Source organism: Schistocerca cancellata, chromosome 4 (genome assembly GCF_023864275.1).
Source record: "Schistocerca cancellata isolate TAMUIC-IGC-003103 chromosome 4, iqSchCanc2.1, whole genome shotgun sequence".
Lineage (NCBI taxonomy): Eukaryota > Metazoa > Arthropoda > Insecta > Orthoptera > Acrididae > Schistocerca > Schistocerca cancellata.
In genome coordinates, this window is record NC_064629.1 from 8,052,577 (window position 1) to 8,077,118 (window position 24,542).

General features: G+C 53.9%; 1 protein-coding gene and 19 non-coding genes across 20 annotated transcripts; all 20 read right to left on the reverse strand.

Annotated features, from left to right (window-relative positions):
* Positions 1 to 4,822: 4,822 nt before the first annotated feature.
* Positions 4,823 to 6,246, reverse strand: LOC126183256 (proteoglycan 4-like). Its single transcript, XM_049925071.1, has 3 exons — positions 6,198 to 6,246; positions 5,679 to 5,808; positions 4,823 to 5,507 (listed from the first exon to the last, which is right to left on the reverse strand). Exons 1-3 carry the CDS (start codon positions 6,244 to 6,246, stop codon positions 4,823 to 4,825), a joined length of 864 nt encoding a protein of 287 aa, XP_049781028.1.
* A 563-nt stretch (positions 6,247 to 6,809) lies between these two features.
* LOC126186367 (5S ribosomal RNA) lies at positions 6,810 to 6,928 on the reverse strand. Its single transcript, XR_007537463.1, has one exon. It is a non-coding gene; the product is annotated as a 5S ribosomal RNA (ribosomal RNA).
* Positions 6,929 to 7,760: 832 nt separating this feature from the next.
* Positions 7,761 to 7,879, reverse strand: LOC126185371 (5S ribosomal RNA). Its single transcript, XR_007537128.1, has one exon. It is a non-coding gene; the product is annotated as a 5S ribosomal RNA (ribosomal RNA).
* An 828-nt stretch (positions 7,880 to 8,707) lies between these two features.
* On the reverse strand, positions 8,708 to 8,826 carry LOC126185305 (5S ribosomal RNA). The gene has a single exon (XR_007537065.1). It is a non-coding gene; the product is annotated as a 5S ribosomal RNA (ribosomal RNA).
* An 827-nt stretch (positions 8,827 to 9,653) lies between these two features.
* On the reverse strand, positions 9,654 to 9,772 carry LOC126186593 (5S ribosomal RNA). The gene has a single exon (XR_007537658.1). It is a non-coding gene; the product is annotated as a 5S ribosomal RNA (ribosomal RNA).
* An 827-nt stretch (positions 9,773 to 10,599) lies between these two features.
* Positions 10,600 to 10,718, reverse strand: LOC126186502 (5S ribosomal RNA). Its single transcript, XR_007537593.1, has one exon. It is a non-coding gene; the product is annotated as a 5S ribosomal RNA (ribosomal RNA).
* Positions 10,719 to 11,545: 827 nt separating this feature from the next.
* LOC126186183 (5S ribosomal RNA) lies at positions 11,546 to 11,664 on the reverse strand. Its single transcript, XR_007537284.1, has one exon. It is a non-coding gene; the product is annotated as a 5S ribosomal RNA (ribosomal RNA).
* Positions 11,665 to 12,491: 827 nt separating this feature from the next.
* On the reverse strand, positions 12,492 to 12,610 carry LOC126186426 (5S ribosomal RNA). Its single transcript, XR_007537520.1, has one exon. It is a non-coding gene; the product is annotated as a 5S ribosomal RNA (ribosomal RNA).
* An 826-nt stretch (positions 12,611 to 13,436) lies between these two features.
* Positions 13,437 to 13,555, reverse strand: LOC126186429 (5S ribosomal RNA). Its single transcript, XR_007537523.1, has one exon. It is a non-coding gene; the product is annotated as a 5S ribosomal RNA (ribosomal RNA).
* An 833-nt stretch (positions 13,556 to 14,388) lies between these two features.
* LOC126185296 (5S ribosomal RNA) lies at positions 14,389 to 14,507 on the reverse strand. The gene has a single exon (XR_007537057.1). It is a non-coding gene; the product is annotated as a 5S ribosomal RNA (ribosomal RNA).
* An 827-nt stretch (positions 14,508 to 15,334) lies between these two features.
* Positions 15,335 to 15,453, reverse strand: LOC126186516 (5S ribosomal RNA). The gene has a single exon (XR_007537606.1). It is a non-coding gene; the product is annotated as a 5S ribosomal RNA (ribosomal RNA).
* An 838-nt stretch (positions 15,454 to 16,291) lies between these two features.
* On the reverse strand, positions 16,292 to 16,410 carry LOC126185306 (5S ribosomal RNA). The gene has a single exon (XR_007537066.1). It is a non-coding gene; the product is annotated as a 5S ribosomal RNA (ribosomal RNA).
* An 827-nt stretch (positions 16,411 to 17,237) lies between these two features.
* Positions 17,238 to 17,356, reverse strand: LOC126185311 (5S ribosomal RNA). The gene has a single exon (XR_007537071.1). It is a non-coding gene; the product is annotated as a 5S ribosomal RNA (ribosomal RNA).
* An 827-nt stretch (positions 17,357 to 18,183) lies between these two features.
* LOC126186184 (5S ribosomal RNA) lies at positions 18,184 to 18,302 on the reverse strand. Its single transcript, XR_007537285.1, has one exon. It is a non-coding gene; the product is annotated as a 5S ribosomal RNA (ribosomal RNA).
* An 826-nt stretch (positions 18,303 to 19,128) lies between these two features.
* Positions 19,129 to 19,247, reverse strand: LOC126186430 (5S ribosomal RNA). Its single transcript, XR_007537524.1, has one exon. It is a non-coding gene; the product is annotated as a 5S ribosomal RNA (ribosomal RNA).
* Positions 19,248 to 20,080: 833 nt separating this feature from the next.
* LOC126185298 (5S ribosomal RNA) lies at positions 20,081 to 20,199 on the reverse strand. The gene has a single exon (XR_007537058.1). It is a non-coding gene; the product is annotated as a 5S ribosomal RNA (ribosomal RNA).
* An 827-nt stretch (positions 20,200 to 21,026) lies between these two features.
* Positions 21,027 to 21,145, reverse strand: LOC126186517 (5S ribosomal RNA). Its single transcript, XR_007537607.1, has one exon. It is a non-coding gene; the product is annotated as a 5S ribosomal RNA (ribosomal RNA).
* An 844-nt stretch (positions 21,146 to 21,989) lies between these two features.
* On the reverse strand, positions 21,990 to 22,108 carry LOC126185307 (5S ribosomal RNA). The gene has a single exon (XR_007537067.1). It is a non-coding gene; the product is annotated as a 5S ribosomal RNA (ribosomal RNA).
* Positions 22,109 to 22,935: 827 nt separating this feature from the next.
* Positions 22,936 to 23,054, reverse strand: LOC126185393 (5S ribosomal RNA). Its single transcript, XR_007537150.1, has one exon. It is a non-coding gene; the product is annotated as a 5S ribosomal RNA (ribosomal RNA).
* Positions 23,055 to 23,881: 827 nt separating this feature from the next.
* On the reverse strand, positions 23,882 to 24,000 carry LOC126186185 (5S ribosomal RNA). Its single transcript, XR_007537286.1, has one exon. It is a non-coding gene; the product is annotated as a 5S ribosomal RNA (ribosomal RNA).
* Positions 24,001 to 24,542: the final 542 nt, after the last annotated feature.

Sequence of the window (24,542 nt, forward strand, 5' to 3'; positions counted from 1 at the left end):
GAATTGGCGGGCGCACCGCCACGTGTGTGAGACGCACTGCTGCTCGTTGCACCCCCTGTCATTCGCTGGGCGCGTGCAGCCTTCGACACTAGCGGTGGACGCATCTTGTCCCTGGTGTTCAGCGGAGGGCCTGTGCGGGGTGTGGCAGTGTCGTGCTGGAGGGCGCCACTGGTAGCGATGTGGGCTTCCTCGCCTCGCCTCGCCTCGCCTCACACCAGGTGTCTGCGTAGTTTGCAGTGCATTCGCACCATTCCTATCCCTGTCCCTGTCCCCGTCCCGACTTGTCCCGACTTTGCTCGACTGCCGCTCGCTGCCGCTCGGGTCGTGGTCCATATGACAGCGCAAGCACGACAAACGTCTGTGGGACGAGACGAGACGACTAAGGAATACATTCGTTTTTACAAATCAAATTTGGATCTCTACACTCCTACACAACAATAGGCGGTGACGTATTTCAGAAATCACCTGCCGATTCGTACTGTTTTATCGTTTTCAAAGTCTTCTTGGCAAACTTGGTTAGCACATTCTCCCTCAAACTGAGTTAATTACTGCATTTTCGTACCATTACAGTAGCTTAAAAGGCTTAAGGAAGCATCTTTGTCACAACAGAAAGGTAGTTTGAAAATTGGGCTGGCGACATAACAAAAAAACAAAAGGAAGGGAGCCAACAGCACCCGGGTTTCCCAGGCGGTCACCCATCCAAGTACTAGCCGGGCCCGATGATGGTTAACTTCGGTGATCGGACGAGAACTTTTTTTTTTTCTTTTTTTTTGTTGAGATCCTTTAGGAGAACAAAGGTCCATTGTGGCCAGCGGAAACATGTCCAAAACGATGTGAGAAAGGAATACCATCCGCTGAAGGTGTGGATATAACGTGAGGAAGGAAGAACGCAAACGCGAAACACAAATAAAAAACCATTCTAGAAGGACAATGACCACAAGTCAGCAGCGGAGGCCTCCCGCCGCAAGAGAAAAGCAAAAGTAAAGAGACTCTCAAAGAAAATTTAAAAATAAAAAACACACACGAACGAGCACACTATACGTGCCAAATATGTCCGGCGCACGGTAAAGGTGAATTCTACACAATTCCGGCAGCAGCAAACATATTTCGTCTTCTCGATAAGCTGGATTTCCGTGCCCAAGAGGCAACCGTTTCAACACAAAATATCTTTAAGCACCGTCTCACAGTTCAGGGACAAGGCAATTGACAGTCCTGCAATAGTCACAAAAATTTAGGAAAAGTCAGCAATTAGGGAACAAATCGTCAAATCCAGGAGAGAAAAAAAAAAAAACCAATATGGCAATCCTAAGGACAACCTCCCAAAATGGCGGAAGATTAGTCGAGCCGGTGAGACAAATTAACTGTCATACATCAAGAATAGAACAATGATATCATTCCGCACATTCCACCAAAAGGAACAGTGGAATGGAAAGTACATAATCATGGCAGGAGAGAAATATGTAATTTGGTAAAGGCGGTCCGTAGAGGTACATCTAAAAATCGGGCATAATTGGAAACATACTGCGGGTTACGTTTCTCCCGCCCATAGTAGTCCCAAAGATACGTCAAAAACTGCAAGCGATCCATGAGTCGAAGAGAAAAAATCGCATGTGCAGCATGCGCAGCGATCCACACGGTAGCGTTTCTCTTGGTGGCAGGATACGGCCGCCAGTCGGGAACCAGGATATACAAAGGCTGTATGGCACGCGGGGTAGTCCGATTGATCAATGCCAACATCTCACGGGTGGCATCCCATACCTCTTGAAACTGGGGGCACACAAAACGGTGTTCGATCGTGTCCTCAGCCGCGCACCGCCCGCAGAGGCCACTCGGGAGGAGATTGATTGCGTGGAGTTTCGCATTCGTGGCAACGGTGCGATTCACAACTTTATACCAGGTGGCCCGAACATCGGATGTCAACAATTTACTGGAAATGTTGGACCACACCGTCCGCCAATCGCATTGCGGCAGCCTCAACTCCCATTTGTTAGTCGGCAGAGTTCCGCGGAGGGCCTCTGCGATCGCGCTGACGCTACCCCTGCGCCGGTCGTCGCCTATCAGATAGCTAGTGTGGAGGAAATACTGGCGAACGAAATTCAATCTGTACGGGATAGCCTGGACAGAGACAGGCGCGCGGAGAGAAGCAGGGCGGTAAAGGTCGAAGAGTACCGACGTGGGGCTAAGCCCCGCATTGGCTATTACACGGTTGGTTCGGTGGAGCAAAAGGGCAGCACACTTTGAAGGAAAATCAACCATACCGACGCCGCCCCTGTCCGGCGGGAGCGTGCAAATATTGTAGGCGACTTTAAAGATTTCGCCTCGCCAGACCAACCAAGAAACAGCATGCTTGATTGCCCGTTCAATCTCCTTCGGCACCGGCAAAACTTGAGCCAAGTACCAGGCCTTGGCCAACACCTGGGTATTTACAACCGAAGCTCTATCCAGCAAAGACAAATTTCGTTTGGCGGCAGCCTGAGTCGCCGCTCGTACAGAATATAACACCGCGCGCCAATTTATCACCGCCATTTGTTGTACATTGGCAGTCATCTGGATCCCGAGAATCTTATGTCGCAACCTTACGGTATACCAATCACGACGGACAGCCCTCATGGTCGCAGTAAGCGGCAGTAAGATGGACTTACGGGGGTTCACAACCGCACCCGATGCCGTTTCAAATTGGTGAAGAATGAGGCGGAGCGTATCAATATCATCGGGACGTTGGATAAAAACACCCAAGTCGTCCGCATACGCCCGACAGACAAGCGAACCCGTACCAAACGGGACACCGTGGCAAACATTTGTTATCTTACGGATCAGAGGATCCAACGCTAAAACGAATAATCCCATGGAAAGTGGGCACCCTTGGCGGACGGATCTGTTCATCCTGAGGACATCACCGGCCTGGCCATGAAAAAGGATTCTGGATGTAGCCGATTTCAGAAGGTTAGATATCACATGCGTGAATGTTAAACCAAATCCAAACTTAGACATGACCCGCCGCAAGTACTCGTGACTAATTCTATCAAACGCGTTATGAAAATCAATGGAAAGTATCGCAGCCCGGCCGCCACGGCGTGACGAGGCAGAAGCGATACACTCACGATACGCGAGTACAGCGTCATAAATATTCCGTCCAGGTACGGCACACGATTGAGAAGGACTAATGACGGTCTTCAACGCCGGCCGCAAACGGTGGGAAAAGCAGCGTGCTATGATTTTATAATCGGCGTTTAAGAGTGTGATCGGCCGTAAAGTCACCGCACTTGGGATGCCAGTGGTTTTCGGGATGAGGACGACGAGACCCTCTAAAAATTCTTCCGGCACATCGAGACCATTATGTATTTCATTCACCATGGCAACAAAAGTATCAGTTAAAAGACCGGAAAATTTCACATAAAATTCCACAGGAATGCCGTCATGGCCAGGGGCCTTTCCCTTCGGGCTAGCCTTAACGGCGGCAGAAACATCAGCAGCTGTAAAACGCTCATTTAAAAGAAGTCTATCCTGACGCGTTAAAATAGAAGGCAGGTCGTGTAAAAACATCTGCAAGGAGGCTTCATTCAAAGGTTGAGATTGAAAGAGATTAGAGTAGTGATCGTAAATTTCGTCCTGAATCACCCGGCAATCTGAAGTCCTAAGACCGTCACGCGTCATCCAGTCGGTGAATAAAAGTTTTTCACGCCGCAGACGGGCCCGTCGTAAATGATACAATGAAAGCGGTTCCTCCAAAGTGGGATCGAAAGGCCTGCTACGGACAACAGAGCCCTGTGCCTTCCGATGCAGATGGTTTAAAATCTTCGTCTTAATTTTCCGTAACGTGGGAAGGAGTTCAGGGCGGTCGGTAACCCGAGTAATTAAATCCTGTAAACAATCGCGATAGAAAGCGACCGTCATCACTTCCCAATGGGCCTTGTCACGACAGTAATTAATGAGCAGAGTACGAATAGCCGGTTTAGCGTGACGGAGCCACCAATCGACAGTAGAACCCGCCTGTGGGCGGCTCTGAAGAAGTTGGTGCCACAACAAATGCACCTGTTCGACAAGACTGACGTCATCCAAAACACTAACATTGAATTTCCAGTAGGATCGCGTACGTTCTGGGCGAACAGACGGAACATTAAAAGCACACAAATAACCACAATGATCCGAAAAAGCGACGGGAGCAACTTCTGCCTGCAAGATTTGAGCAGCGAGGTCCGGCGATATATAAAATCTGTCCAATCTACTATGCCCAGTAGGATAAAAATAAGTAAAACCTGTAGCAGTCGGACTAAAACAAAGCCACGTGTCCTCAAGTTTAAAAGTGTCAACTAAAGTTTGCAGTGCAAGACACTTATTCGCCGTCGGCTCCTGGTCGGCATCACGCAAGACACAATTAAAATCACCACCTAAGATGATCCGTCGGTGGTTTCGATGGAAGAGCTGACATAAATCATGATGGAAAAAAGTATCCCTCAGACGTTTATTGTCAGTTCCAGAGGGGGCATACACGTTAACAAAAAATATGTCGCAGATAACACATGCCAACCCTCGTCCATTCGGTAAAATTTCTACGTGTTTATACTCTAAACCGGGCGTGATTAAAATAGCCGTACCAAAGGTCGCTTCCGGATCAATATTAAGAATTACATTATAGGCAGTAAGATGCGGGACAACGTCAGCTGTTATTTCTTGAAGGAAAACCACATCGCAACGAGCAGATTGCAAAAAGTGTAAGAGGGCGTGAACTTTACGGTCACTTCGGATGTGATTGATATTAAGGGTGAGGACGCGTAACTGGTGGAATGCACGCGTCAGGGTGGACTCTGTAACTTAAGCGGAACTAGAAAAAGTGATCCTCCTCCACATCATCAGACCACTGCATGGTGTCCGAAGGAGCAGGTACGGCGTCCGGAACGGGCCGGGAAGCGGGGGCGGTGGGCACCGACACAGGCGGACCGTGTACGAAAGGTGCGTCGCGACGCTCTTGGACCAAAGTATCCGTCAGTCCCTCAACCGCCTGGTCGAAGGTGACGTCGACGCCCTCAGTGGGCGCCGTTTTCGAACGCTTCTTTGACCTTTTACGCTTCGGTTTTGGATCGGCAGGGGCGGACTGAGTGGAAGCTTGGGACACCTCACTTTCGGCACCGCTAGCATCCGCCTCGCCGGCGGTGGACGGGCCCGGCTGTGACGGCAATTTCCGCTTGTCTGTCGGCGGGGCGGGGACTGAAATCGGCCGTGGTGACGCGACCAACATTTCAGAAGTCTCCGGAACGGGCACGTCCGAAACACTGACGGCTGGCAAATCAGCAATACGGACCTCGCGAGGGGTGTGATCGGCAGGTAAACTTTGTTCTGACACAACCGGGGGAACGACAACTGTGGGCGGAGTCACATTGTCAGACACAGGAGCCTCAGCTGCAGGAGCGGCAGAAACCGGTCGGTCGGGCGGGGTGATCGAGGGGGGTCCAACCAACGCGCCCGCATACGTGGAGGTATCAGCAGCTTCGCGCGGCAGCTGAGCCGGCCTGCGTAAAGTGCAGGTTTGTCGCAAATGATCTGTTTTGCCACACACGGAGCACGTCTGCGGCTGCCCACTATAGCTGAGGAAAGCGCGCGTGCCAGCAATGAGCAAATACGACGGTATATGTTTCTTCAAATCTACACGGACCGTCCGAACACCACTCAGAACCCGGTACCTAAATCCTGCAGGCCACACATCATTCTCCACACTAAGCACGGTGCCAAATTCTCCGAGTTTACGAGCAATGGCCTCATTTGGGCATTCGAACGGAACATTATAAACTTTCACATTTCGAATGCCGAAGCCTGCCGGCAGAATCAAAACATCAGACAAAGCACCGTCCACGTGCTTAAACTTCTTAACTCCACCACTTTCGGTAACAAGCTTGTCTACAAAATCCGCGGTCGGAAGTTTCAAAAATACAGAGTTTTGAATAAAGTCAAGCTGGATACCGATCAAATCAGATTCGGGAATACGCAATTCGGAAAATACCCATTCGTGTACATCAAAAGGCGACGGTCTAGCCGCGTTCCTATCAAAAACACACTGTACGGAGTTAGCACGATTCATAATAAAGCGTCAATAAACTTACAGGAACTAGTAGAGAAGAGAGAACGCTGCGAGGCACAGCACCAAACACGCGACGAAGACACCGCCTGCAGCACACGAAGGTGTCAGCAGGCACGAGCCTAACACACGTCCGGCTGGGCGCGTGCAGCCTTCGACACTAGCGGAGGACGCATCTTGTCCCTGGTGTTCAGCGGAGGGCCTGTGCGGGGTGTGGCAGTGTCGTGCTGGAGGGCGCCACTGGTAGCGATGTGGGCTTCGTCGCCTCGCCTCGCCTCGCCTCGCCTCACACCAGGTGTCTGCGTAGTTTGCAGTGCATTCGCACCATTCCTATCCATGTCCCTGTCCCCGTCCCGACTTGTCCCGACTTTGCTCGACTGCCGCTCGCTGCCGCTCGGGTCGTGGTCCATATGACAGCGCAAGCACGACAAACGTCTGCGGGACGAGACGAGACGACTAAGGAATACATTCGTGGTTACAAATCAAATTTGGAACTCTACACTCCTACACAATAATAGGCGGTGACGTATTTCAGAAATCACCTGCCGATTCGTACTGTTTTGTCGTTTTCAAAGTCTTCTTGGCAAACTTGGTTAGCACATTCTCCCTCAAACTGAGTTAATTACTGCATTTTCGTACCATTACAGTAGTTTAAAAGGCTTAAGGAAGCATCTTTGTCACAACAGAAAGGTAGTTTGAAAATTGGGCTGGCGACATAACAAAAAAACAAAAGGAAGGGAGCCAACAGCACCCGGGTTTCCAAGGCGGTCACCCATCCAAGTACTAGCCGGGCCCGATGATGCTTAACTTCGGTGATCGGACGAGAACCGGTGTATTCATCATGGTATGGCCGTTGGCGCTCATCTAATGTAGGAGCACGGCAGAATTCGCGTTCGGCTTTTCTCCCAACACACTAAATGTTAGTTTTCGGCCGCATTTGACGAAAGCGCTTCCTTCCGCAACCGTCAGTTCCTCGAGGACGGCGCGGGGAGGCGCGCCCGGCGTCCCAGCAGAGCGACGGCCGAATTGGCGGGCGCACCGCCGCGTGTGTGAGACGCACTGCTGCTCGTTGCACCCCCTGTCATTCGCTGGGCGCGTGCAGCCTTCGACACTAGCGGAGGACGCATCTTGTCCCTGGTGTTCAGCGGAGGGCCTATGCGGGGTGTGGCAGTGTCGTGCTGGAGGGCGCCACTGGTAGCGATGTGGGCTTCCTCGTCTCGCCTCGCCTCGCCTCGCCTCACACCAGGTGTCTGCGTAGTTTGCAGTGCATTCGCACCATTCCTATCCCTGTCCCTGTCCCCGTCCCGACTTGTCCCGACTTTGCTCGAGTGCCGCTCGCTGCCGCTCGGGTCGTGGTCCATATGACAGCGCAAGCACGACAAACGTCTGCGGGACGAGACGAGACGACTAAGGAATACATTCGTGGTTACAAATCAAATTTGGAACTCTACACTCCTACACAACAATAGGCGGTGACGTATTTCAGAAATCACCTGCCGATTCGTACTGTTTTGTCGTTTCCAAAGTCTTCTTGGCAAACTTGGTTAGCACATTCTCCCTCAAACTGAGTTAATTACTGCATTTTCGTACCATTACAGTAGTTTAAAAGGCTTAAGGAAGCATCTTTGTCACAACAGAAAGGTAGTTTGAAAATTGGGCTGGCGACATAACAAAAAAACAAAAGGAAGGGAGCCAACAGCACCCGGGTTTCCCAGGCGGTCACCCATCCAAGTACTAGCCGGGCCCGATGATGCTTAACTTCGGTGATCGGACTAGAACCGGTGTATTCTTGATGGTATGGCCGTTGGCGCTCATCTAATGTAGGAGCACGGCAGAATTCGCGTTCGGCTTTTCTCCCAACACACAAAATGTTAGTTTTCGGCCGAATTTGACGAAAGCGCTTCCTTCCGCAACCGCCAGTACATCGAGGACGGCGCGGGGAGGCGCGCCCGGCGTCCCAGCAGAGCGACGGCCGAATTGGCGGGCGCACCGCCGCGTGTGTGAGACGCACTGCTGCTCGTTGCACCCCCTGTCATTCGCTGGGCGCGTGCAGCCTTCGACACTAGCGGAGGACGCATCTTGTCCCTGGTGTTCAGCGGAGGGCCTGTGCGGGGTGTGGCAGTGTCGTGCTGGAGGGCGCCACTGGTAGCGATGTGGGCTTCCTCGCCTCGCCTCGCCTCGCCTCACACCAGGGGTCTGCGTAGTTTGCAGTGCATTCGCACCATTCCTATCCCTGTCCCTGTCCCCGTCCCGACTTGTCCCGACTTTGCTCGACTGCCGCTCGCTGCCGCTCGGGTCGTGCTCCATATGACAGCGCAAGCACGACAAACGTCTGCGGGACGAGACGAGACGACTAAGAAATACTTTCGTGGTTACAAATCAAATTTGGAACTCTACACTCCTACACAACAATAGGCGGTGACGTATTTCAGAAATCACCTGCCGATTCATACTGTTTTGTCGTTTTCAAGGTCTTCTTGGCAAACTTGGTTAGCACATTCTCCCTCAAACTGAGTTAATTACTGCATTTTCGTACCATTACAGTAGTTTAAAAGGCTTAAGGAAGCATCTTTGTCACAACAGAAAGGTAGTTTGAAAATTGGGCTGGCGACATAACAAAAAAAACAAAAGGAAGGGAGCCAACAGCATCCGGGTTTCCCAGGCGGTCACCCATCCAAGTACTAGCCGGGCACGATGATGCTTAACTTCGGTGATCGGACGAGAACCGGTGTATTCATCATGGTATGGCCGTTGGCGCTCATCTAATGTAGGAGCACGGCAGAATTCGCGTTCGGCTTTTCTCCCAACACACATAATGTTAGTTTTCGGCCGCATTTGACGAAAGCGCTTCCTTCCGCAACCGCCAGTTCCTCGAGGACGGCGCGGGGAGGCGCGCCCGGCGTCCCAGCAGAGCGACGGCCGAATTGGCGGGCGCACCGCCGCGTGTGTGAGACGCACTGCTGCTCGTTGCACCCCCTGTCATTCGCTGGGCGCGTGCAGCCTTCGACACTAGCGGAGGACGCATCTTGTCCCTGGTGTTCAGCGGAGGGCCTGTGCGGGGTGTGGCAGTGTCGTGCTGGAGGGCGCCACTGGTAGCGATGTGGGCTTCCTCGCCTCGCCTCGCCTCGCCTCACACCAGGTGTCTGCGTAGTTTGCAGTGCATTCGCACCATTCCTATCCCTGTCCCTGTCCCCGTCCCGACTTGTCCCGACTTTGCTCGACTGCCGCTCGCTGCCGCTCGGGTCGTGGTCCATATGACAGCGCAAGCACGACAAACGTCTGCGGGACGAGACGAGACGACTAAGGAATACATTCGTGGTTACAAATCAAATTTGGAACTCTACACTCCTACACAACAATAGGCGGTGACGTATTTCAGAAATCACCTGCCGATTCGTACTGTTTTGTCGTTTTCAAAGTCTTCTTGGCAAACTTGGTTAGCACATTCTCCCTCAAACTGAGTTAATTACTGCATTTTCGTACCATTACAGTAGTTTAAAAGGCTTAAGGAAGCATCTTTGTCACAACAGAAAGGTAGTTTGAAAATTGGGCTGGCGACATAACAAAAAAACAAAAGGAAGGGAGCCAACAGCACCCGGGTTTCCCAGGCGGTCACCCATCCAAGTACTAGCCGGGTCCGATGATGCTTAACTTCGGTAATCGGACGAGAACCGGTGTATTCATCATGGTATGGCCGTTGGCGCTCATCTAATGTAGGAGCACGGCAGAATTCGCGTTCGGCTTTTCTCCCAACACACAAAATGTTAGTTTTCGGCCGCATTTGACGAAAGCGCTTCCTTCCGCAACCGCCAGTTCCTCGAGGACGGCGCGGGGAGGCGCGCCCGGCGTCCCAGCAGAGCGACGGCCGAATTGGCGGGCGCACCGCCGCGTGTGTGAGACGCACTGCTGCTCGTTGCACCCCCTGTCATTCGCTGGGCGCGTGCAGCCTTCGACACTAGCGGAGGACGCATCTTGTCCCTGGTGTTCAGCGGAGGGCCTGTGCGGGGTGTGGCAGTGTCGTGCTGGAGGGCGCCACTGGTAGCGATGTGGGCTTCCTCGCCTCGCCTCGCCTCGCCTCACACCAGGTGTCTGCGTAGTTTGCAGTGCATTCGCACCATTCCTATCCCTGTCCCTGTCCCCGTCCCGACTTGTCCCGACTTTGCTCGACTGCCGCTCGCTGCCGCTCGGGTCGTGGTCCATATGACAGCGCAAGCACGACAAACGTCTGCGGGACGAGACGAGACGACTAAGGAATACATTCGTGGTTACAAATCAAATTTGGAACTCTACACTCCTACACAACAATAGGCGGTGACGTATTTCAGAAATCACCTGCCGATTCATACTGTTTTGTCGTTTTCAAAGTCTTCTTGGCAAACTTGGTTAGCACATTCTCCCTCAAACTGAGTTAATTACTGCATTTTCGTACCATTACAGTGGTTTAAAAGGCTTAAGGAAGCATCTTTGTCACAACAGAAAGGTAGTTTGAAAATTGGGCTGGCGACATAACAAAAAAACAAAAGGAAGGGAGCCAACAGCACCCGGGTTTCCCAGGCGGTCACCCATCCAAGTACTAGCCGGGTCCGATGATGATTAACTTCGGTGATCGGACGAGAACCGGTGTATTCATCATGGTATGGCCGTTGGCGCTCATCTAATGTAGGAGCACGGCAGAATTCGCGTTCGGCTTTTCTCCCAACACACAAAATGTTAGTTTTCGGCCGCATTTGACGAAAGCGCTTCCTTCCGCAACCGCCAGTTCCTCGAGGACGGCGCGGGGAGGCGCGCCCGGCGTCCCAGCAGAGCGACGGCCGAATTGGCGGGCGCACCGCCGCGTGTGTGAGACGCACTGCTGCTCGTTGCACCCCCTGTCATTCGCTGGGCGCGTGCAGCCTTCGACACTAGCGGAGGACGCATCTTGTCCCTGGTGTTCAGCGGAGGGCCTGTGCGGGGTGTGGCAGTGTCGTGCTGGAAGGCGCCACTGGTAGCGATGTGGGCTTCCTCGCCTCGCCTCGCCTCGCCTCACACCAGGTGTCTGCGTAGTTTGCAGTGCATTCGCACCATTCCTATCCCTGTCCCTGTCCCCGTCCCGACTTGTCCCGACTTTGCTCGACTGCCGCTCGCTGCCGCTCGGGTCGTGGTCCATATGACAGCGCAAGCACGACAAACGTCTGCGGGACGAGACGAGACGACTAAGGAATACATTCGTGGTTACAAATCAAATTTGGAACTCGACACTCCTACACAACAATAGGCGGTGACGTATTTCAGAAATCACCTGCCGATTCGTACTGTTTTGTCGTTTTCAAAGTCTTCTTGGCAAACTTGGTTAGCACATTCTCCCTCAAACTGAGTTAATTACTGCATTTTCGTACCATTACAGTAGTTTAAAAGGCTTAAGGAAGCATCTTTGTCACAACAGAAAGGTAGTTTGAAAATTGGGCTGGCGACATAACAAAAAAACAAAAGGAAGGGAGCCAACAGCACCCGGGTTTCCCAGGCGGTCACCCATCCAAGTACTAGCCGGGCCCGATGATGCTTAACTTCGGTGATCGGACGAGAACCGGTGTATTCATCATGGTATGGCCGTTGGCGCTCATCTAATGTAGGAGCACGGCAGAATTCGCGTTCGGCTTTTCTCCCAACACACAAAATGTTAGTTTTCGGCCGCATTTGACGAAAGCGCTTCCTTCCACAACCGCCAGTTCCTCGAGGACGGCGCGGGGAGGCGCGCCCGGCGTCCCAGCAGAGCGACGGCCGAATTGGCGGGCGCACCGCCGCGTGTGTGAGACGCACTGCTGCTCGTTGCACCCCCTGTCATTCGCTGGGCGCGTGCAGCCTTCGACACTAGCGGAGGACGCATCTTGTCCCTGGTGTTCAGCGGAGGGCCTGTGCGGGGTGTGGCAGTGTCGTGCTGGAGGGCGCCACTGGTAGCGATGTGGGCTTCCTCGCCTCGCCTCGCCTCGCCTCACACCAGGTGTCTGCGTAGTTTGCAGTGCATTCGCACCATTCCTATCCCTGTCCCTGTCCCCGTCCCGACTTGTCCCGACTTTGCTCGACTGCCGCTCGCTGCCGCTCGGGTCGTGGTCCATATGACAGCGCAAGCACGACAAACGTCTGCGGGACGAGACGAGACGACTAAGGAATACATTCGTGGTTACAAATCAAATTTGGAACTCTACACTCCTACACAACAATAGGCGGTGACGTATTTCAGAAATCACCTGCCGATTCGTACTGTTTTGTCGTTTTCAAAGTCTTCTTGGCAAACTTGGTTAGCACATTCTCCCTCAAACTGAGTTAATTACTGCATTTTCGTACCATTACAGTAGTTTAAAAGGCTTAAGGAAGCATCTTTGTCACAACAGAAAGGTAGTTTGAAAATTGGGCTGGCGACATAACAAAAAAACAAAAGGAAGGGAGCCAACAGCACCCGGGTTTCCCAGGCGGTCACCCATCCACGTACTAGCCGGGCCCGATGATGCTTAACTTCGGTGATCGGACGAGAACCGGTGTATTCATCATGGTATGGCCGTTGGCGCTCATCTAATGTAGGAGCACGGCAGAATTCGCGTTCGGCTTTTCTCCCAACACACAAAATGTTAGTTTTCGGCCGCATTTGACGAAAGCGCTTCCTTCCGCAACCGCCAGTTCCTCGAGGACGGCGCGGGGAGGCGCGCCCGGCGTCCCAGCAGAGCGACGGCCGAATTGGCGGGCGCACCGCCGCGTGTGTGAGACGCACTGCTGCTCGTTGCACCCCCTGTCATTCGCTGGGCGCGTGCAGCCTTCGACACTAGCGGAGGACGCATCTTGTCCCTGGTGTTCAGCGGAGGGCCTGTGCGGGGTGTGGCAGTGTCGTGCTGGAGGGCGCCACTGGTAGCGATGTGGGCTTCCTCGCCTCGCCTCGCCTCGCCTCACACCAGGTGTCTGCGTAGTTTGCAGTGCATTCGCACCATTCCTATCCCTGTCCCTGTCCCCGTCCCGACTTGTCCCGACTTTGCTCGACTGCCGCTCGCTGCCGCTCGGGTCGTGGTCCATATGACAGCGCAAGCACGACAAACGTCTGCGGGACGAGACGAGACGACTAAGGAATACATTCGTGGTTACAAATAAATTTGGAACTCTACACTCCTACACAACAATAGGCGGTGACGTATTTCAGAAATCACCTGCCGATTCGTACTGTTTTGTCGTTTTCAAAGTGTTCTTGGCAAACTTGGTTAGCACATTCTCCCTCAAACTGAGTTAATTACTGCATTTTCGTACCATTACAGTAGTTTAAAAGGCTTAAGGAAGCATCTTTGTCACAACAGAAAGGTAGTTTGAAAATTGGGCTGGCGACATAACAAAAAAACAAAAGGAAGGGAGCCAATAGCACCCGGGTTTCCCAGGCGGTCACCCATCCAAGTACTAGCCGGGCCCGATGATGCTTAACTTCGGTGATCGGACGAGAACCGGTGTATTCATCATGGTATGGCCGTTGGCGCTCATCTAATGTAGGATTACGGCAGAATTCGCGTTCGGCGTTTCTCCCAACACACAAAATGTTAGTTTTCGGCCGCATTTGACGAAAGCGCTTCCTTCCGCAACCGCCAGGTCCTCGAGGACGGCGCGGGGAGGCGCGCCCGGCGTCCCAGCAGAGCGACGGCCGAATTGGCGGGCGCACCGCCGCGTGTGTGAGACGCACTGCTGCTCGTTGCACCCCCTGTCATTCGCTGGGCGCGTGCAGCCTTCGACACTAGCGGAGGACGCATCTTGTCCCTGGTGTTCAGCGTAGGGCCTGTGCGGGGTGTGGCAGTGTCGTGCTGGAGGGCGCCACTGGTAGCGATGTGGGCTTCCTCGCCTCGCCTCGCCTCGCCTCACATCAGGTGTCTGCGTAGTTTGCTGTTCATTCGCACCATTCCTATCCGTGTCCCTGTCCCCGTCCCGACTTGTCCCGACTTTGCTCGACTGCCGCTCGCTGCCGCTCGGGTCGTGGTCCATATGACAGCGCAAGCACGACAAACGTCTGCGGGACGAGACGAGACGAGACGACTAAGGAATACATTCGTGGTTACAAATCAAATTTGGAACTCTACACTCCTACACAACAATAGGCGGTGACGTATTTCAGAAATCACCTGCCGATTCGTACTGTTTTGTCGTTTTTTAAGTCTTCTTGGCCATACTTGGTTAGCACATTCTCCCTCAAACTGAGTTAATTACTGCATTTTCGTACCATTACAGTAGTTTAAAAGGCTTAAGGAAGCATCTTTGTCACAACAGAAAGGTAGTTTGAAAATTGGGCTGGCGACATAACAAAAAAACAAAAGGAAGGGAGCCAACAGCACCCGGGTTTCCCAGGCGGTCACCCATCCAAGTACTAGCCGGGCCCGATGATTCTTAACTTCGGTGATCGGACGAGAACCGGTGTATTCATCATGGTATGGACGTTGGCGCTCATCTAATGTAGGAGCACGGCAGAATTCGCGTTCGGCTTTTCTCCCAACACACAAAATGTTAGTTTTCGGCCGCATTTGACGAAAGCGCTTCCTTCCGCAACCGCCAGTTCCTCGAGGACGGCGCGGGGAGGCGTGCCCGGGGTCCCAGCATAGCGACGGCCGAATTGGCGGGCGCACCGCCGCGTGTGTGAGACGCACTGCTGCTTGTTGCACCCCCTGTCATTCGCTGGGCGCGTGCAGCCTTCGACACTAGCGGAGGACGCATCTTGTCCCTGGTGTTCAGCGGAGGGCCTGTGCGGGGTGTGGCAGTGTCGTGCTGGAGGGCGCCACTGGTAGCGATGTGGGCTTCCTCGCCTCGCCTCGCCTCGCCTCACACCAGGGGTCTGCGTAGTTTGCAGTGCATTCGCACCATTCCTATCCCTGTCCCTGTCCCCATCCCGACTTGTCCCGACTTTGCTCGACTGCCGCTCGCTGCCGCTCGGGTCGTGGTCCATATGACAGCGCAAGCACGACAAACGTCTGCGGGACGAGACGAGACGACTAAGGAATACATTCGTGGTTACAAATCAAATTTGGAACTCTACACTCCTACACAACAATAGGCGGTGACGTATTTCAGAAATCACCTGCCGATTCGTACTGTTTTGTCGCTTTCAAAGTCTTCTTGGCAAACTTGGTTAGCACATTCTCCCTCAAACTGAGTTAATTACTGCATTTTCGTACCATTACAGTAGTTTAAAAGGCTTAAGGAAGCATCTTTGTCATAACAGAAAGGTAGTTTGAAAATTGGGCTGGCGACATAACAAAAAAACAAAAGGAAAGGAGCCAACAGCACCCGGGTTTCCCAGTCGGTCACCCATCCAACTACTAGCCGGGCCCGATGATGCTTAACTTCGGTGATCGGACGAGAACCGGTGTATTCATCATGGTATGGCCGTTGGCGCTCATCTAATGTAGGAGCACGGCAGAATTCGCGTTCGGCTTTTCTCCCAACACACAAAATGTTAGTTTTCGGCCGCATTTGACGAAAGCGCTTCCTTCCGCAACCGCCACTTCCTCGAGGACGGCGCGGGGAGGCGCGCCCGGCGTCCCAGCAGAGCGACGGCCGAATTGGCGAGCGCACCGCCGCGTGTGTGAGACGCACTGCTGCTCGTTGCACCCCCTGTCATTCGCTGGGCGCGTGCAGCCTTCGACACGAGCGGAGGACGCATCTTGTCCCTGGTGTTCAGCGAAGGGCCTGTGCGGGTTGTGGCTGTGTCGTGCTGGAGGGCGCCACTGGTAGCGATGTGGGCTTCCTCGCCTCGCCTCGCCTCGCCTCGCCTCGCCTCACACCAGGTGTCTGCATAGTTTGCAGTGCATTCGCACCATTCCTATCCCTGTCCCTGTCCCCGTCCCGACTTGTCCCGACTTTGCTCGACTGCCGCTCGCTGCCGCTCGGGTCGTGCTCCATATGACAGCGCAAGCACGACAAACGTCTGCGGGACGAGACGAGACGACTAAGAAATACTTTCGTGGTTACAAATCAAATTTGGAACTCTACACTCCTACACAACAATAGGCGGTGACGTATTTCAGAAATCACCTGCCGATTCATACTGTTTTGTCGTTTTCAAGGTCTTCTTGGCAAACTTGGTTAGCACATTCTCCCTCAAACTGAGTTAATTACTGCATTTTCGTACCATTACAGTAGTTTAAAAGGCTTAAGGAAGCATCTTTGTCACAACAGAAAGGTAGTTTGAAAATTGGGCTGGCGACATAACAAAAAAAACAAAAGGAAGGGAGCCAACAGCATCCGGGTTTCCCAGGCGGTCACCCATCCAAGTACTAGCCGGGCACGATGATGCTTAACTTCGGTGATCGGACGAGAACCGGTGTATTCATCATGGTATGGCCGTTGGCGCTCATCTAATGTAGGAGCACGGCAGAATTCGCGTTCGGCTTTTCTCCCAACACACATAATGTTAGTTTTCGGCCGCATTTGACGAAAGCGCTTCCTTCCGCAACCGCCAGTTCCTCGAGGACGGCGCGGGGAGGCGCGCCCGGCGTCCCAGCAGAGCGACGGCCGAATTGGCGGGCGCACCGCCGCGTGTGTGAGACGCACTGCTGCTCGTTGCACCCCCTGTCATTCGCTGGGCGCGTGCGGCCTTCGACACTAGCGGAGGACGCATCTTGTCCCTGGTGTTCAGCGGAGGGCCTGTGCGGGGTGTGGCAGTGTCGTGCTGGAGGGCGCCACTGGTAGCGATGTGGGCTTCCTCGCCTCGCCTCGCCTCGCCTCACACCAGGTGTCTGCGTAGTTTGCAGTGCATTCGCACCATTCCTATCCCTGTCCCTGTCCCCGTCCCGACTTGTCCCGACTTTGCTCGACTGCCGCTCGCTGCCGCTCGGGTCGTGGTCCATATGACAGCGCCAGCACGACAAACGTCTGCGGGACGAGACGAGACGACTAAGGAATACATTCGTGGTTACAAATCAAATTTGGAACTCTACACTCCTACACAACAATAGGCGGTGACGTATTTCAGAAATCACCTGCCGATTCATACTGTTTTGTCGTTTTCAAAGTCTTCTTGGCAAACTTGGTTAGCACATTCTCCCTCAAACTGAGTTAATTACTGCATTTTCGTACCATTACAGTGGTTTAAAAGGCTTAAGGAAGCATCTTTGTCACAACAGAAAGGTAGTTTGAAAATTGGGCTGGCGACATAACAAAAAAACAAAAGGAAGGGAGCCAACAGCACCCGGGTTTCCCAGGCGGTCACCCATCCAAGTACTAGCCGGGTCCGATGATGATTAACTTCGGTGATCGGACGAGAACCGGTGTATTCATCGTGGTATGGCCGTTGGCGCTCATCTAATGTAGGAGCACGGCAGAATTCGCGTTCGGCTTTTCTCCCAACACACAAAATGTTAGTTTTCGGCCGCATTTGACGAAAGCGCTTCCTTCCGCAACCGCCAGTTCCTCGAGGACGGCGCGGGGAGGCGCGCCCGGCGTCCCAGCAGAGCGACGGCCGAATTGGCGGGCGCACCGCCGCGTGTGTGAGACGCACTGCTGCTCGTTGCACCCCCTGTCATTCGCTGGGCGCGTGCAGCCTTCGACACTAGCGGAGGACGCATCTTGTCCCTGGTGTTCAGCGGAGGGCCTGTGCGGGGTGTGGCAGTGTCGTGCTGGAAGGCGCCACTGGTAGCGATGTGGGCTTCCTCGCCTCGCCTCGCCTCGCCTCACACCAGGTGTCTGCGTAGTTTGCAGTGCATTCGCACCATTCCTATCCCTGTCCCTGTCCCCGTCCCGACTTGTCCCGACTTTGCTCGACTGCCGCTCGCTGCCGCTCGGGTCGTGGTCCATATGACAGCGCAAGCACGACAAACGTCTGCGGGACGAGACGAGACGACTAAGGAATACATTCGTGGTTACAAATCAAATTTGGAACTCGACACTCCTACACAACAATAGGCGGTGACGTATTTCAGAAATCAACTGCCGATTCGTACTGTTTTGTCGTTTTCAAAGTCTTCTTGGCAAACTTGGTTAGCACATTCTCCCTCAAACTGAGTTAATTACTGCATTTTCGTACCATTACAGTAGTTTAAAAGGCTTAAGGAAGCATCTTTGTCACAACAGAAAGGTAGTTTGAAAATTGGGCTGGCGACATAACAAAAAAACAAAAGGAAGGGAGCCAACAGCACCCGGGTTTCCCAGGCGGTCACCCATCCAAGTACTAGCCGGGCCCGATGATGCTTAACTTCGGTGATCGGACGAGAACCGGTGTATTCATCATGGTATGGCCGTTGGCGCTCATCTAATGTAGGAGCACGGCAGAATTCGCGTTCGGCTTTTCTCCCAACACACAAAATGTTAGTTTTCGGCCGCATTTGACGAAAGCGCTTCCTTCCACAACCGCCAGTTCCTCGAGGACGGCGCGGGGAGGCGCGCCCGGCGTCCCAGCAGAGCGACGGCCGAATTGGCGGGCGCACCGCCGCGTGTGTGAGACGCACTGCTGCTCGTTGCACCCCCTGTCATTCGCTGGGCGCGTGCAGCCTTCGACACTAGCGGAGGACGCATCTTGTCCCTGGTGTTCAGCGGAGGGCCTGTGCGGGGTGTGGCAGTGTCGTGCTGGAGGGCGCCACTGGTAGCGATGTGGGCTTCCTCGCCTCGCCTCGCCTCGCCTCACACCAGGTGTCTGCGTAGTTTGCAGTGCATTCGCACCATTCCTATCCCTGTCCCTGTCCCCGTCCCGACTTGTCCCGACTTTGCTCGACTGCCGCTCGCTGCCGCTCGGGTCGTGGTCCATATGACAGCGCAAGCACGACAAACGTCTGCGGGACGAGACGAGACGACTAAGGAATACATTCGTGGTTACAAATAAATTTGGAACTCTACACTCCTACACAACAATAGGCGGTGACGTATTTCAGAAATCACCTGCCGATTCGTACTGTTTTGTCGTTTTCAAAGTGTTCTTGGCAAACTTGGTTAGCACATTCTCCCTCAAACTGAGTTAATTACTGCATTTTCGTACCATTACAGTAGTTTAAAAGGCTTAAGGAAGCATCTTTGTCACAACAGAAAGGTAGTTTGAAAATTGGGCTGGCGACATAACAAAAAAACAAAAGGAAGGGAGCCAATAGCACCCGGGTTTCCCAGGCGGTCACCCATCCAAGTACTAGCCGGGCCCGATGATGCTTAACTTCGGTGATCGGACGAGAACCGGTGTATTCATCATGGTATGGCCGTTGGCGCTCATCTAATGTAGGATTACGGCAGAATTCGCGTTCGGCGTTTCTCCCAACACACAAAATGTTAGTTTTCGGCCGCATTTGACGAAAGCGCTTCCTTCCGCAACCGCCAGGTCCTCGAGGACGGCGCGGGGAGGCGCGCCCGGCGTCCCAGCAGAGCGACGGCCGAATTGGCGGGCGCACCGCCGCGTGTGTGAGACGCACTGCTGCTCGTTGCACCCCCTGTCATTCGCTGGGCGCGTGCAGCCTTCGACACTAGCGGAGGACGCATCTTGTCCCTGGTGTTCAGCGTAGGGCCTGTGCGGGGTGTGGCAGTGTCGTGCTGGAGGGCGCCACTGGTAGCGATGTGGGCTTCCTCGCCTCGCCTCGCCTCGCCTCACATCAGGTGTCTGCGTAGTTTGCTGTTCATTCGCACCATTCCTATCCGTGTCCCTGTCCCCGTCCCGACTTGTCCCGACTTTGCTCGACTGCCGCTCGCTGCCGCTCGGGTCGTGGTCCATATGACAGCGCAAGCACGACAAACGTCTGCGGGACGAGACGAGACGAGACGACTAAGGAATACATTCGTGGTTACAAATCAAATTTGGAACTCTACACTCCTACACAACAATAGGCGGTGACGTATTTCAGAAATCACCTGCCGATTCGTACTGTTTTGTCGTTTTTTAAGTCTTCTTGGCCATACTTGGTTAGCACATTCTCCCTCAAACTGAGTTAATTACTGCATTTTCGTACCATTACAGTAGTTTAAAAGGCTTAAGGAAGCATCTTTGTCACAACAGAAAGGTAGTTTGAAAATTGGGCTGGCGACATAACAAAAAAACAAAAGGAAGGGAGCCAACAGCACCCGGGTTTCCCAGGCGGTCACCCATCCAAGTACTAGCCGGGCCCGATGATTCTTAACTTCGGTGATCGGACGAGAACCGGTGTATTCATCATGGTATGGACGTTGGCGCTCATCTAATGTAGGAGCACGGCAGAATTCGCGTTCGGCTTTTCTCCCAACACACAAAATGTTAGATTTCGGCCGCATTTGACGAAAGCGCTTCCTTCCGCAACCGCCAGTTCCTCGAGGACGGCGCGGGGAGGCGTGCCCGGGGTCCCAGCATAGCGACGGCCGAATTGGCGGGCGCACCGCCGCGTGTGTGAGACGCACTGCTGCTTGTTGCACCCCCTGTCATTCGCTGGGCGCGTGCAGCCTTCGACACTAGCGGAGGACGCATCTTGTCCCTGGTGTTCAGCGGAGGGCCTGTGCGGGGTGTGGCAGTGTCGTGCTGGAGGGCGCCACTGGTAGCGATGTGGGCTTCCTCGCCTCGCCTCGCCTCGCCTCACACCAGGGGTCTGCGTAGTTTGCAGTGCATTCGCACCATTCCTATCCCTGTCCCTGTCCCCATCCCGACTTGTCCCGACTTTGCTCGACTGCCGCTCGCTGCCGCTCGGGTCGTGGTCCATATGACAGCGCAAGCACGACAAACGTCTGCGGGACGAGACGAGACGACTAAGGAATACATTCGTGGTTACAAATCAAATTTGGAACTCTACACTCCTACACAACAATAGGCGGTGACGTATTTCAGAAATCACCTGCCGATTCGTACTGTTTTGTCGCTTTCAAAGTCTTCTTGGCAAACTTGGTTAGCACATTCTCCCTCAAACTGAGTTAATTACTGCATTTTCGTACCATTACAGTAGTTTAAAAGGCTTAAGGAAGCATCTTTGTCATAACAGAAAGGTAGTTTGAAAATTGGGCTGGCGACATAACAAAAAAACAAAAGGAAAGGAGCCAACAGCACCCGGGTTTCCCAGTCGGTCACCCATCCAACTACTAGCCGGGCCCGATGATGCTTAACTTCGGTGATCGGACGAGAACCGGTGTATTCATCATGGTATGGCCGTTGGCGCTCATCTAATGTAGGAGCACGGCAGAATTCGCGTTCGGCTTTTCTCCCAACACACAAAATGTTAGTTTTCGGCCGCATTTGACGAAAGCGCTTCCTTCCGCAACCGCCACTTCCTCGAGGACGGCGCGGGGAGGCGCGCCCGGCGTCCCAGCAGAGCGACGGCCGAATTGGCGGGCGCACCGCCGCGTGTGTGAGACGCACTGCTGCTCGTTGCACCCCCTGTCATTCGCTGGGCGCGTGCAGCCTTCGACACTAGCGGAGGACGCATCTTGTCCCTGGTGTTCAGCGAAGGGCCTGTGCGGGTTGTGGCTGTGTCGTGCTGGAGGGCGCCACTGGTAGCGATGTGGGCTTCCTCGCCTCGCCTCGCCTCGCCTCGCCTCGCCTCACACCAGGTGTCTGCATAGTTTGCAGTGCATTCGCACCATTCCTATCCCTGTCCCTGTCCCTGTCCCCGTCCCGACTTGTCCCGACTTTGCTCGACTGCCGCTCGCTGCCGCTCGGGTCGTGCTCCATATGACAGCGCAAGCACGACAAACGTCTGCGGGACGAGACGAGACGACTAAGAAATACTTTCGTGGTTACAAATCAAATTTGGAACTCTACACTCCTACACAACAATAGGCGGTGACGTATTTCAGAAATCACCTGCCGATTCATACTGTTTTGTCGTTTTCAAGGTCTTCTTGGCAAACTTGGTTAGCACATTCTCCCTCAAACTGAGTTAATTACTGCATTTTCGTACCATTACAGTAGTTTAAAAGGCTTAAGGAAGCATCTTTGTCACAACAGAAAGGTAGTTTGAAAATTGGGCTGGCGACATAACAAAAAAAACAAAAGGAAGGGAGCCAACAGCATCCGGGTTTCCCAGGCGGTCACCCATCCAAGTACTAGCCGGGCACGATGATGCTTAACTTCGGTGATCGGACGAGAACCGGTGTATTCATCATGGTATGGCCGTTGGCGCTCATCTAATGTAGGAGCACGGCAGAATTCGCGTTCGGCTTTTCTCCCAACACACATAATGTTAGTTTTCGGCCGCATTTGACGAAAGCGCTTCCTTCCGCAACCGCCAGTTCCTCGAGGACGGCGCGGGGAGGCGCGCCCGGCGTCCCAGCAGAGCGACGGCCGAATTGGCGGGCGCACCGCCGCGTGTGTGAGACGCACTGCTGCTCGTTGCACCCCCTGTCATTCGCTGGGCGCGTGCAGCCTTCGACACTAGCGGAGGACGCATCTTGTCCCTGGTGTTCAGCGGAGGGCCTGTGCGGGGTGTGGCAGTGTCGTGCTGGAGGGCGCCACTGGTAGCGATGTGGGCTTCCTCGCCTCGCCTCGCCTCGCCTCACACCAGGTGTCTGCGTAGTTTGCAGTGCATTCGCACCATTCCTATCCCTGTCCCTGTCCCCGTCCCGACTTGTCCCGACTTTGCTCGACTGCCGCTCGCTGCCGCTCGGGTCGTGGTCCATATGACAGCGCCAGCACGACAAACGTCTGCGGGACGAGACGAGACGACTAAGGAATACATTCGTGGTTACAAATCAAATTTGGAACTCTACACTCCTACACAACAATAGGCGGTGACGTATTTCAGAAATCACCTGCCGATTCATACTGTTTTGTCGTTTTCAAAGTCTTCTTGGCAAACTTGGTTAGCACATTCTCCCTCAAACTGAGTTAATTACTGCATTTTAGTACCATTACAGTGGTTTAAAAGGCTTAAGGAAGCATCTTTGTCACAACAGAAAGGTAGTTTGAAAATTGGGCTGGCGACATAACAAAAAAACAAAAGGAAGGGAGCCAACAGCACCCGGGTTTCCCAGGCGGTCACCCATCCAAGTACTAGCCGTGTCCGATGATGATTAACTTCGGTGATCGGACGAGAACCGGTGTATTCATCGTGGTATGGCCGTTGGCGCTCATCTAATGTAGGAGCACGGCAGAATTCGCGTTCGGCTTTTCTCCCAACACACAAAATGTTAGTTTTCGGCCGCATTTGACGAAAGCGCTTCCTTCCGCAACCGCCAGTTCCTCGAGGACGGCGCGGGGAGGCGCGCCCGGCGTCCCAGCAGAGCGACGGCCGAATTGGCGGGCGCACCGCCGCGTGTGTGAGACGCACTGCTGCTCGTTGCACCCCCTGTCATTCGCTGGGCGCGTGCAGCCTTCGACACTAGCGGAGGACGCATCTTGTCCCTGGTGTTCAGCGGAGGGCCTGTGCGGGGTGTGGCAGTGTCGTGCTGGAAGGCGCCACTGGTAGCGATGTGGGCTTCCTCGCCTCGCCTCGCCTCGCCTCACACCAGGTGTCTGCGTAGTTTGCAGTGCATTCGCACCATTCCTATCCCTGTCCCTGTCCCCGTCCCGACTTGTCCCGACTTTGCTCGACTGCCGCTCGCTGCCGCTCGGGTCGTGGTCCATATGACAGCGCAAGCACGACAAACGTCTGCGGGACGAGACGAGACGACTAAGGAATACATTCGTGGTTACAAATCAAATTTGGAACTCGACACTCCTACACAACAATAGGCGGTGACGTATTTCAGAAATCACCTGCCGATTCGTACTGTTTTGTCGTTTTCAAAGTCTTCTTGGCAAACTTGGTTAGCACATTCTCCCTCAAACTGAGTTAATTACTGCATTTTCGTACCATTACAGTAGTTTAAAAGGCTTAAGGAAGCATCTTTGTCACAACAGAAAGGTAGTTTGAAAATTGGGCTGGCGACATAACAAAAAAACAAAAGGAAGGGAGCCAACAGCACCCGGGTTTCCCAGGCGGTCACCCATCCAAGTACTAGCCGGGCCCGATGATGCTTAACTTCGGTGATCGGACGAGAACCGGTGTATTCATCATGGTATGGCCGTTGGCGCTCATCTAATGTAGGAGCACGGCAGAATTCACGTTCGGCTTTTCTCCCAACACACAAAATGTTAGTTTTCGGCCGCATTTGACGAAAGCGCTTCCTTCCGCAACCGCCAGTTCCTCGAGGACGGCGCGGGGAGGCGCGCCCCGCGTCCCAGCAGAGCGACGGCCGAATTGGCGGGCGCACCGCCGCGTGTGTGAGACGCACTGCTGCTCGTTGCACCCCCTGTCATTCGGCTGGCGCGTGCAGCCTTCGACACTAGCGGAGGACGCTTCTTGTCCCTGGTGTTCAGCGGAGGGCCTGTGCGGGGTGTGGCAGTGTCGTGCTGGAGGGCGCCACTGGTAGCGATGTGGGCTTCCTCGCCTCGCCTCGCCTCGCCTCACACCAGGTGTCTGCGTAGTTTGCAGTGCATTCGCACCATTCCTATCCCTGTCCCTGTCCCCGTCCCGACTTGTCCCGACTTTGCTCGACTGCCGCTCGCTGCCGCTCGGATCGTGGTCCATATGACAGCGCAAGCACGACAAACGTCTGCGGGACGAGACGAGAC